At 36.0% G+C, this 13013-nt stretch overlaps 1 protein-coding gene across 3 annotated transcripts in view; it reads left to right on the forward strand.

The window, feature by feature from the left end:
* The first annotated feature begins 5837 nt into the window (after positions 1–5837).
* LOC131026774 (E3 ubiquitin-protein ligase HOS1) overlaps positions 5838–13013 on the forward strand; it is a 57246-nt gene continuing 50070 nt past the window's right edge. Inside the window, exons 1-2 of one of the 3 annotated variants that reach the window (XM_057956725.2) lie at positions 5838–6190; positions 11940–12015. In XM_057956725.2, the coding sequence (XP_057812708.2) occupies positions 6180–6190; positions 11940–12015 (87 nt within the window). In that variant the 5' untranslated portion in view covers positions 5838–6179. Of the gene's footprint in view, positions 6191–11939; positions 12016–12482; positions 12503–13013 lie in introns of those variants that run through there. The other 2 variants (XM_057956726.2, XM_057956727.2) reach the window with 2 other exon arrangements.

The raw sequence follows: 13013 nt of genomic DNA on the forward strand, positions 1-13013 counted from the left end.
TGATTTTGGGTCGTACTGTATTGGCATCCACAACACCATCATTGACTGTGTTCTTGTTTTTATTCCAAAATCTTGTCTTATCTTTTCCTTTGAAGTCCTCTTTGTTTTCTTTGAATATCTTAATGACTCCTTGTTCAATTAGGACCTTCTCTGTTGCTAATCCTTTTTCAATGACGTCCTTGAAGGTGGACAAACAAGCTTTTCTTAGATCATAACCAATATCTTTGTTAACATTCTGGGTGAACATCTCTACCATTTATTTTTGTGGAATTTCACAAGAGCATCTGCTGGCTAGATTTTTCCATCTTTGTAAAAATGATGAAAAAGATTCTCCATCCTTTTGTTTGGTGTTACACAAAGTAGTGACTGATATGTTTGTCTATATGTTGTATGAGAAATGTTGGATAAAAGCCTCTGCTAAGTCACCCCATGATTTAATTATAGGCGGGAGTTGGGAGAATCATTCCATAGCTTGATCACCTAAGCTTTGTGGAAATAATCTCATCGAATATGTCTCTTCTACTGCTACCTCAATGCAAGATGTGAAAAATTGTCTTATATGTGCCTTAGGATCCCCTTTTCCTCTATACTTATCAAACTTAGGTGTCACAAAGTGTGCAGGAAATGGAGGCATTGGAATGCTTTTGTCAAATGGATAAGGACATATGTCTCTCATTGTGTAAGTTAGCTTTGGTGTATTTATGTCCTCCATTTTTTTTCACAAGTCCTTGATTTGTTGTTCCAAATTGTTCTTAGGTGGAGACCGACTTCTTGGACCATACCCCATGCCTGAACCGTCGGGTGGAGGAGGAGCATGTTGCATATATGGATGATATTGATCATATACATGTTCATATGGAGGAAGTCTATAATGATGCTGCGTATATGGACCACTTGGTATAGATTCATGATGAGGAGCGAAATATCTGCTTTGTCCATGTATACCATACTCTACAAGAATGTCATGAGTTTGTTCTAGAGTGTTGCCCCCAAATTTGACGCGGGGTTTCCTTGTGTCCAAATTTTGAACATGTCTTTGGATATCCAATTGCTTTGGTGGTTGGTCCTTATCATGGGCATGTGATTGAGTATATTTTTCTGCATAAGACTTCCATGATGGTCTGCGAAGGTGAGTATCATATGCTTGACCATGTGCATGTTGGACCTCTGGTTTTTGAAACAAAGATGATGGTGATTCAGGAACAAGATGTGGTCCTCTATTGCCTCCACTATCAGGCCTCCTTTGATCCATGTTGAGGTGAGGTTGTTGCAAAGGTCGATTTTTCATTATTTGAGACATGTCAAAATCATGAGGGATCTTGGCTCCACTTTGTGCCATCACTTGTAAGAAATATTGTCTATCTCTCCTCATTATTTCCTCAACCAATCTATTGAAATGGGGATCCATAATGGTGTCTTCCACTTCTGTTGAATGTACGGAAAAGTTGTCCATATTGTCATTGTGTGCATCGTTGTTGTTTATAGTGTCCATGTTCTCAACATTTGGAATGTTTCTATAGGCATCCATGTCAGGTAATGTGGTATGATCAAAATTGAAAAATACATAATTGTCATACTCATAAGTACTCATGTTTGCGGACTCTTGAGCCTCTTTTGCTTCTCTTCTAGATTTTTGGGAACGAGTTTCAACCATGAACTAGATATTGATCAGGATGTGTGAGACTAGATGAAAATGGAAAGAGTATGGAAGACCAAGAGTTGGATGAAATGTAAATGAATCTGAAGTGTACTTGCAATGTCCAAAGTGTAAGACCAAATATATATGTAGTAGAGTAGGTGTAGCTTCCAAAGAGATGATAGTTTCTCTTAATGAGGTAAGTTGACCTTGACTCTAAGTAAGACCAAATGAGACCCAAAGGTGATAGACCTTGATGAGGGACCACTTAGCAAAATGTTGTTGTATGTAATATGTTGACAAAGTATGATGAGGACAAGCAAGTGACCTTTTGACTCAAGTTTAGACAAATGTGAATGTAATGTAAGGTGTAAAACAATGATGGACTTTGTGAGACCCAAAGATAGGTTGAATGCTAGATAAAAACCCAGAGAGATACTTAAGAAGCTCAATAAGTCTGAAACTGATTGTTTCTTGTTTGCTGGACTGTAAAAGTTTTTCAATTCTGAACACAGACGTGCCTGTATACTTCACAGACGCGCTCAAATGACATATACGCTATTCTGTCAGACACAGATGTGCTTAAATGACACAAACGTGGTTTTGTCAGACACAAACGCGTTTTTGAGATGTTGTAAGTGCAATGTTGCTCAAGAGACACAGACGCATTTTTGCCCTTCACAGATTCGTTTATATGACACAGACGTGGTTCTGTCAGACATAGACACGTTTCTGAAAACTTTGTGCAATTTTTCCAATTTGCGAAGTGACTTGTTGTGACCAAATCTGAATGTTTGACTGTTTTCCGTGACAAGAGGACACAATGTTGATGAAGACTCAATGTTTGCAAGTGTTTAGACTCAAAATGACTCAAAGAAAAGTGTGTTGTTTTATGTAAAAATGTTTTGCATACACTTGAAGACACAAAAGACACAATGTTTTGATGTTTTGTCTTGAATGTTTAATTGTTTAAAATAAGTCAAGCACAATTCTTATGGTTGGCGAGGACAATAGTTGTTGATTCCCACATGAGGCTACGCTATTCAAAGCGGATACTTAGATGCTTGACCCCACTGGCTCCACCCTCGGCACTCACTTATCGGGGCAACCAAGCATAAGTCTCCATGAAAACTCCCTATGGCGAACTTTGTATCTCTACTAAGAACCGTATGTGTGTGGGCCGCTCCAGAGGTCCGACCTCCTGCCCCAACAACTAGAAGGATTTTGGCTTCTAAAAAAAAAAGGTGCTAGTAAGGGCATTCGCTCGTGTGGCCATACATGCCGCACTTTCAGCTCTGTAAATACGGAAGGCTCCCAGCCGGTAGGGGTTACGCCCTACAACTGATCAAATAAATTTGATCAAAGGGGTTTATGGGGAGACATAGTGTCGGTATGAACTAATCAACACACGTTATCCATAGCTTTCACCATGAATACAATTGTTTATGGTGGTTCGAAAGAGGTGGGTTTTCCTTGCTACCACTTGGGTTGTTCTCTCCTCACTAGTAGTCTTAATGACCACACGGGGAGACAGGCCCTCTAGAGATCAAACAAAAAGAACCTATTGCTCAAGACACAAAAGACACTGGTTCAATTTTAGTGCACCAATTGAAGTGTTTGCTAGTCTATGAAAACAAGACACACAATAAAGATCAAAAACCCTTGCCACGATCCCGCAACAAAGACTTGTTAGTAGTTTGGATTGTTTCAAATAATCACCCCTTCCTGCAAGCACACAAGTTAGGTATATTTTAGATCCAAAATACTTTGTGAAAATAGGGGCCTTCAACAAAACGATTTTGCTTTCAAGATAAACTGCACCAATTTTGTTAGCTAGATATGAAGATGTTAGCTCAATATAAACCAGATTTGAAATCCAAATGACAAAAAACCAGAACAAAGAAATCAAAATGCAACAACTGCACACAGATGCGATTCCCAGAAACAAAAATGCGATTAGATATGACATAGACGCGGTTCCTGAACATAGACACGATTAGATCTGACACAGACGTGGTTCCTGGACACAGACGCGATTAGATCTGACACAGACGTGGTTCCTGAACACAGACGCGGTTCCCGAACATAGACGCGTTTCCTGGAATATGCAAAAAAGAATAAAATACTGTCGAAGGCGTAGACACGATTCCAGATGTCACAAACGCGGTAGAAAATAAAAAAACGCGATTTGAAAGTACGCATATGTGAAAATATCAAAATGTTGCCGGAAGTGTTAGATCTGCAACTTCAAAAACACAAAATCTGCAACAAAAGATGTTAAATACAAAAAAGGGACAAGTGTCCCACCGGGCGTGCCAAAATGTATACGGTGAAAACATATAACAACAATGTTAAAAGACTAAATGAATTTAACCACAAAACCCTAGCCTAACAACAACAAAGATCCACCATAACATATGAAGATTACCTAAGACAATGCAAATCAAATGAAATCACAAAGATTATACCATTACATGTCCAATGAGGTTTTGATCTCCATTCTTCCTATCTCCATTGATCTTGCTTGATATATTTGCTCTCAGATTTTATATGTGCACAAGAGCTCAACAAAGAACGGAAATGTGGTTGCAAGTAGGATTGCATATGAAAGATCGAATGCTAGGTTGCTTGAATAAAATGCATAGAATGTGTAGGGTTGATAATGAAGGAAGCATCTCCTTATATAGAAGACACTATATGAAATGGAGGGATAAGATTGAAAGGTGTAAAAGATAAATGGTCGGCTATGATTAGAGGGTAGGTAAAAGAAATAATAAAATAATGAAAGGGTAGGTAGTGTATGAATTAAGAGATGAATGACATGTGTCATGGGTAGAAAAGGTTAATGAATTTATTAAATAAATAAAGATTTATTTAATTAATAGAGGAAGTGGGATAATTAAATAAATAAGATATTTATTTAACTTAGGAAAAAGATAATTTAAATAAATAAAAGTATTTATTTAAATGAGAAATAAGGCTAGAAGAGGATAAATGAATTAATTAATTAAATAAGGATTTATTTAATTAATAGAAGAATTAGGCTAAAGTATTTAATTAGACTGGACAATTTTAGGTGTCTACAGTAGCCATGCCTCCCATCCAAAACATGATTTTCCTATGCTTTGATAATTGTCAGATGAATTTTCGTTCGGGAATTCTATTTACCTAGACCACCCATTCCTGGCTTTCTTGAATACTCGGTTACTTAGGAACTCAATTAGTTGAGAGTTTCTCCCCTTTTACTGATACTGCACCTGCCGATGTTCATTGTTCTTGTTTCTTGAGGGTGCTCTCCTCTGCAACTAAAGCCAAGGCATACCTTGTTGTCTACCTCAAAATCAATTCTAAGCCAAGATGCCACCCCATTTCCTCTATGTATGACCTTTGCTCTGATCATGCCGTCCCCTATCCGTTGACCTAGGATATCCATGCCTCGCTTGATCTTGCCATATCTTCTATTTATAAGGTATTTGTTTGTTTTGGACATGGTTAATGCATTTGTCCACCCACCTACCATTTTCATAGATCCACTATGGAATATGCCTCCTTGCTTCGTTCCTGTCATGCTTGTTGTTCAAAATTTTTGCTTCCTCCACCTTGCTCCATGATTTTCCTCCAAGGTCTTCTTCTTGCCTAATTTCCGCACTCCTTGTGCTCACCATCCAGTCAATTGCCCCTTTTTACCATTTAGAGTAGTTAATATTTAATTTCAATAATTTATTAAAATTATTTAAGTTAAAAAATATTAGTAGTATAATTTAAGTTATTTTTATTTAAATAATTTATTAAAGTTATTTTAGTAAAGTTAAACTATTTAAATTGAAAAATTACTATTATTTTCTTCTCAATATCAATAATTTATTAAAATTAAATTATTTAAGTTATATGTTGCAATTACAAAGCTACTAACATATATATCTTTAATAATTTATATAAAATAAGTTCTTTAAATTTTTATTATTTCACTTTCATAACAAAATTAAATTATAGAAAATTGAATATATCTCCACCCATTTTATATAGATTCTTAAAAATATATACTAATTACACCCATCCTATTAATTAAAAACACATTTATAATAAAGATATTTGGTATTTCAAAAATATTTTTTTGGATCCCCATTGTAACCTCAAAAAGCTTAGATGAAAACTGAAAAACACATTCCTCTTCCTTATAAAGAGGATCCAAAGCTATTAGACGAGGAAAAACGTAACGCAAATTCCTCATCCTTGTAATAATAATTAAATCCACGATGCAAAGCAATTTGATGAGAAAAAAACATAAACGTTATAGAAACTCTCTTATAATTCATAACATAAATGCCCAACCCTACCGCCATTAAACCAACAAATCGAGGAACGGTCAAATTTTATCCTTAATCTCGTCACTAGTCTCTAAAATCGGGGAAATTTCCAGTTTTGTTTCAGAATATTGTCTTTGTGTAGGGCTCTGCGTTTTTTTTTTCAAGTAGCAGAAAATCAAATTATTTGGAAGACGCAGACTCAGCGGGAGGAGCGGAGAGAGATTTAAGTAGGCGCCATGGCGCTCAAGTAAGTTCAGCTCAGTTAATTTAAAAAAAATCAAATTATTTGGAATGTCAAATTTAACTTGTAAGATCATTTATTGTGTTTTTAAAATTTCTTATATTGGTAAGTGTTGTCTGGTTTGCATTTAAATGTATGGTTACTCAAAACACACAGTTAGGTTTTAATCACAGCGAACTTTTTTGTTGTTGTTTCTTGTCAGTAAAACGAGTTTCTTAGGTTTATGGTTTTAGGGTTTGGTTTGAAATACGAACATGTGAAGGGGCTTTGTTTGAACATTTATGTTTTATTTTTAAATTCGGCGTTACAGATGGGTAATCGAGGAAAAAGATATATTCCAGTTTTGAGGGCCACATTTTGTTTGACGTCAACTGGAAATTTGGATTTCTTGCTCTTTGAAGTTGGTTAAATGCATTGTTTTCTTTTATGGAGTGCTACTGCGCTAACCATAGCAAGCAGATTTTTCGTTTAAGTTTTTGCCTAGGTTTTAAGCAGCAAAACCTTTGCAAAACCCAGGAACTAAACACAATGTACTATTTGTAAGTATATCAAAAAAAAGAAAAAAAGCTAAAGAATTTTGTCATTTATGTAGTATACATATATAAAACTAGACATTACATATTATTAAAGCTAGTTATAAAAATTCCTAGAAAATTAGTGTTCCATGGGTACGCATCTCCCCTACACCTCCCTACCCTACTTCCCTGAGATAGGGATGCCCCCAAAATGTGGGGGACTTTGGGGAAACATTCCCCCCACCACCACTGTCTGATAGGGGATGACCCAGGATGCCTTCATCAGAGAGAGGGATTGGGTTTCCCACTGTTTTGGGGACTGCAAAGAGACATTGGGACGTGGTTGTGCCTCTTGAATGCACTGGAAATACCTAGGCGTCCTGTGTTGTTGAGCTCAAATGTGACTTTAACAAAATCATTAATTTTTTAATGTTTGTGTCGATAACCCTAACCCTAATGTTACATGGGTCCCACCTACACCTTAAGAAGTCATGAAAAAAGTGAGAAAGGTTGCAAGAGTTACAGCATTAGGTAGGAAATGTGAGAGAAATAGCAAGAATGATAGCATTAGTTAAGTATCCATAGGATGAATGCGAGCATTAGGAAGAGTGAGAGCAACAACAAGTGACAAGTCTTTGTGGAACACTGAAAAAATCCAGCCGTCATCATTTAGACTGGTTATATTCTTTAGCTTTACTGTCAGTTTTTTGAAGAATGAAAATCTGGTTAGAAATAGTAAGGACTTGTTGATGTAGAAAACATAGTGATAAAATTGTGAAATTGATATGTACCATGAAGGTTTGTGTGAGTTCGAAGGCCTTAATTTGGGTTGGTAGCAGGGGCTTTGCTGATTGAACTTGCCCTATGCTATGGCAGGAAATGAATGAGGGGTGCTGCCTCTCGACCCTGCCTGGGGGTTCCACTTCCAGACCCTTGCCCACAGCCATCCCTCTATTCCTAAATCTAGGCTCGTGGTCTCCCCCATCCTTGGGACCTATCCCTGTGTCTTATTGGCCGTAACCCTGAGATAGGGTATATAATAAAAGAGAAACCCTCATTGTGGGTTAAAATTCACTTCTAAAAGAAATTTAATCAGAGTACAACTTAAAGAAAAAATTTAAAATACCCTAACCCTAAACAAAAGAAAAAATGTTGAACTTTTGCTCTGTATTTTCGCTTTTCTAAGCATAAAAAATTCCAAAAAAACGTAATTAAAAAATTGAAACCACTTCTTAAAAACTCAAGAAATGGCACAATGAATGCATAAACAGGACCCACATCCTTTCCTGAAAAAGCTGGCAACTTGCATAGCATACATTCCAGTGGCAATAGAATCGCCTTTACAAGTATTGACAGTAAGGCACCAATTCAACTATGTCTAAAGCCCTGACAAACATGCAAGGAAATGGTGCCACCATAAATACCAGCTACAGCCAAGTCATTTCTTTTGAATATAACTACAAAGAAGTTGGTCTGTTTTATCTTGTCAGAGTTCTCACATTCTGAGAATTCAGGTGTATAACATCATTTGTTTTCTAGTGCAATCCTGAAAGGAACTGCATTTTCAATTGAGCGTTTTAGTAATTATTCTGGGAACTAGGGTTATTCTATGTACAGATCAATAAGAAAACTTCTTTAGTGTAAGGGTACAGTTTCAATTGGAGCTGCATTGATATATTTTTTATCTCAGGTTGGAGTATAGGTGGTCTATCGGTTTTTGGTCTGTTGAGACATGGACCAGCTAGGACTCGAACCTAGGACCTTCCATACGCTGCTGGAGTGCTCTACCACTGAGCTACTGGCCCCTCTTGGACCAGTCCATCGTCGGTCTGGGTGTGGCTTATTTCCAACACCAACACCCCCCCTTAAGCCACACCTCTCGTGTGCTTGGGGCTCCTAGCCTGGACCTGGCTCTGAGACCATGTTGAGACATGGTCGAGCTAGGATTCGGACCGAGGACCTTCCATACGCTGCTGGAGGAGTGCTCTACCACTGAGCTACTGGCCCCTCTTGGACCAGTCCATTTAATAACTCCTTGGTGACTTGTCAGGGTTAAAGCAGCAAAATTATTAGATAAATTGGCAAAGATTGTCTTTAAGTTGATTTCACATGGGAAGTATTTTTGGGATGATGTTAAATTATTGCTACGATGAGTATCTGTGTTGTATTTAATGTTTCTTTGAATTATCGGGACAAGGGTTACATGGGGACAGGGTGATGGATGTATTTTATTAAAAATAAAATACATAGAAATAATCGTAATTTGCACAAAATATGCCAAGTTAAATACAAAATTTTAAAACCGAGAACATACTTGATAGTTCCTAATTCAATGTCAATTATCAAATCGTTACTGTTGATGATAAATTAAAATGTTTATATCATAGTAGTGTTATTTGGAATTTGGATTGACTGTGCAAACTCAAAGTATAAATGTAATTTAATTTCTCTGGTTTTAATCAAGAACGATTTAGGAATCAAATGTTGTTTTTTATTAGTTGCAGCACAAGGCCAACGATTAGGGGTTTGGGGGTAGCAGTACTCAGTGAGGTCTGTGGCAGTGTCCAGCATGTTCCCTATCACAATAAAGGGTGTATTCAAGGGATCAAAAACTTTCATGGTGCATGTTTTATTTCCTTATTTTTTATTGCAAATGTGAAAACTTACTATACAAATGACAAATGATTAAAAGATAGAAAAAGTGGGTAAGCCTTTTAGGAGTGAAATAATGATTATTTTATGTTGGGGAGCTTTGTGGGTCGTCCGTTAAGGGATATGTTCTTTTTTTTGTTTTAAGTTTGGCAGTGGTGGGGGATGTCTGAACATTGGGGATGGTAGGTTGTCTTCAGAGAGTCCCTCTTGAAGTAGGATGCCCTTGGAAACACCCTCCACTTTGTGGATATGCCCAGGGGATATTTCATCTCAAAAAAATAAAATTTGGTGACACAGATGGGACATTCTGTCCCTATCCGCATCCCATTATTGCCTCTAGATGGGGGAAGGTATGAAAGACTCCACGATTGTGTCCTGTAGGACACCGGTTGTATTGGTACCACACATAGTAGCGTTGCCAGTAAAAACCTGTGGTTAATTGTGGCCTTGGGCTGTGGATGTGCTGGTTTGAACAAACTGGCCTTTTTTTTCAAAGACCCATATGGGCTTTTCTCCTATTTTTAAATACTTGCCCCTGTTTGCCTTTAATTTTTTAAACTTTGAATTTTTTTAATAATCATCATTGTATCATTTAAATCCTGGGTTTGTAGACTCGATTGAGTATTTTGACAACATTGAACAAATTCATTATTTATGTCTTATATTTGTTTCTCTTTCTTCACATTATATTTGGCATGAAAAAACTAACAGTTTTTATTTTTCTTCTGTATTTTTATGAATATTACAGCATTTTTTAGTTTGCTTGTTTTTCTGTTTTAAGGAGGAGTAATTGAATTCCATTCACACTTTCAGTTTTCCATTTCAATTCAGTGTTAATGGAATGCTTCTATGGGTACCACCACATGTTAGATACAACACTATTTGGATGTGCAGACATGAATCCTGTTGGGATAGGATGCGTATAATTTGAATCCAATCTCCAATCTGGGAATTTGTTTTTTGTACCACATGTTAAGATATGACACCCATCTTGCCACCAATACTTCACTTTATGTATTTATTTGATATGCTAGATATGGATCCTATCTGGATGGGATGTGCTCAGATTGAATACAATCACTAGTCTGGGTATTTGTAAAAGAAGTGGTTTTCTTATCATTTATGTGCTCTCTATTGTACTATGTCAATGGAAAGTGAGTTAAAAGGTGGTTAAGTTTTTGTTTGTTTTGAGCAATCTTATTCCAAGATAATTGCTCTTTCAAACACAAAGGAATGTCAAATGTTCAGATGACTCTAAGACAGTTGAAATGTTATTCATCACAATTAAAGTACCATGAATATGAATAATGAACTGCATTTGAAGCCATTGCAGTTTTAGATTCATCAAGTTACGAATATCATTTTACCAAAATCAGATGGATCAGTAAGGAACAACCAATATGTATATAAGACACACAGACTTAAAATTTAGATAAGTTAGTAAAATGAAAATTAAAGTTTGAAGGGCTGGACTATTGGATGATATGGTTCTTAAAAAAATGTTATTAAATTTTAATGTTGGAATTTTTTGTTTAATGAGTGACAACTAGAAAATATAAAATTCTCACATCTACACGAAATATTTTTTTAATGTTGTCTCCATGGCTTTCTCCAAGCTGTCTAATTTCTTTGGAGCATATCTTGAATGCCATGGTCTGTGGAGAGCTGCTAGATCTGTATCAGTAACTTGGTAGCTTTGTTTAAGAACTCTTCTATGTTTCTCTACAGAATCTTAAGAACAATTCTTATGAATGTTTCGGTTGGATAAACAAGGGTTAGAAAACTCCCCACATCTGAAAAATTAACTATTAAAATTTGCAAGATTTACAGAATTCCGAATACCGTATGCTTTGTATTACTCACAATTTTCTTCAGAGTATTTCTGGGCCCTTACTGGTATCAGCAGCTTTCTGAGTTCAGAGATCTTTAGTCAAAAATTTTCTGGGTTCAGTATGGCCTTTTGGTTCTGTCGCTTTGCCCAAATTTTGTAATACTTAAAAAATTATATAGCAGTCATTTTAAATGTCTGATTTGTTGTGCTGGCTTATTGTTACCATGCCTGTCAAGACATTATTGTGAGACAGGCCAAAAGAGCATATGTGAGCAATATGAGGAACTATTAGATAAGATATCTCTGGATCAGTTCTAGTTGAAGTATGTTGGAGTCTGACTGTATTTTGGCTTTGAGTTTTTTGTTTTGGTAGTTTAATGCTTGGTGTAATGCCTCTAAATGGTTTCTGTTTTTGATTGTCTATGTATAGTATTTTTTTGTTTTAAGTGTCAATTATTCATTATGACTATTTATAATGTTAATTGCATTTCCTCTATATGTGTGCTTCATTATTTTTGCAAGTAAACATGCTTTGCATGGCTTTATTGCATAATACATGCACATTTTATTTGCTGGTTGATCATATGAATATGATCTTGTCTAAGAGGCCGTTTTTTGATCAATTAATTTTGCACCTCTTTTTGCACATAAGTTTCCACTACATGTCATTTTCTTGCTCAATGGTTTTGCTCTTTTTTAACAATCATTGTCTTCAGTATCTGTTCTTTGTAAATAGTCATTTCTTTAATATCTGCAGGACAGAAATTTGCCGCTCAAGTGGTGCAAATATTTACGCTGGGAATGGTATCAGGTTTGTCCGATCAGATTCACAGGTATGCTGACATTTTTATCTCTTTGGTGTTTTTTATATGAAAACTGGAAAAGCTTGAATTATTTTGTATAGATTGTGTTTTATAGATTTAAAAGCTGGTATCTTAATTACCACCAAAACAACCTGAGTAGTAAATACATTATTATGCTCTATATTTAAGCAAATCTTCATAACAAATTGCACATGTTCGTCAAACTGTTTTCTCCAACTTGATATCGCATTTCAATTAACCTAATATGCATTATCTGGAAATTTACAGGTTTTCCTGTTTGTCAATTCCCAGTGTAAGAGGTATTTCTGTATATATTTTATTGCTGCAATCGTTTATCATATAAGCAATCCTTGCCATGGCCATACATTAAGATATTGGAGGTTCTAATATCAGGCAGAAAACCAGCACCATGAAATTTTTTGTAGCAGTTTTCCATCATTTCAAACTAAATTCAAAGGTCCTCAAAGCGGTATTATCCTCAAATCAGGATTAGAATGTAAAGTTTTCCAACATCTCTGATTGAACATCTTCCATACCTTTGAACTTTCCTCATTTACTATATGAATCAAGAGCTGTATCACGTGTCAAAGTACTGGGTTTGATTACATTTCTTTGACATGTCTGAAAATGGTTTCTCAACATAGTCAAAAGCGAGAAGCATCAACACAAAATTTTATTAGTATGCAATAATAGTGCAGATATCAAGTTGTCATTGATGAAATGCATTCATTTGATTGAGAATAGCAAAAGCCTTGTCACGAACATCACTTCTACAGTAGGGAGGGGCTAGAACTATGTAGAATTCAATACTTTACTCCAGCTCAATCATGAACTGGGATGGTGATTGTGCATGCACAGATTTCCTTCACTTGTCATCAAACAAATGATGTGTCAAAGCTAAAACAGGAAAGTGAAGACACAGCTAACAAACAAGATAGTTGGCCATAGCTAAATAGTCTAATAGATGATTGAGATATTTCACAAATTTGTTTTGGAAGAAGAACTCT

This window comes from Cryptomeria japonica, chromosome 1, assembly GCF_030272615.1.
Source record: "Cryptomeria japonica chromosome 1, Sugi_1.0, whole genome shotgun sequence".
Taxonomy (NCBI): Eukaryota; Viridiplantae; Streptophyta; class Pinopsida; order Cupressales; family Cupressaceae; genus Cryptomeria; species Cryptomeria japonica.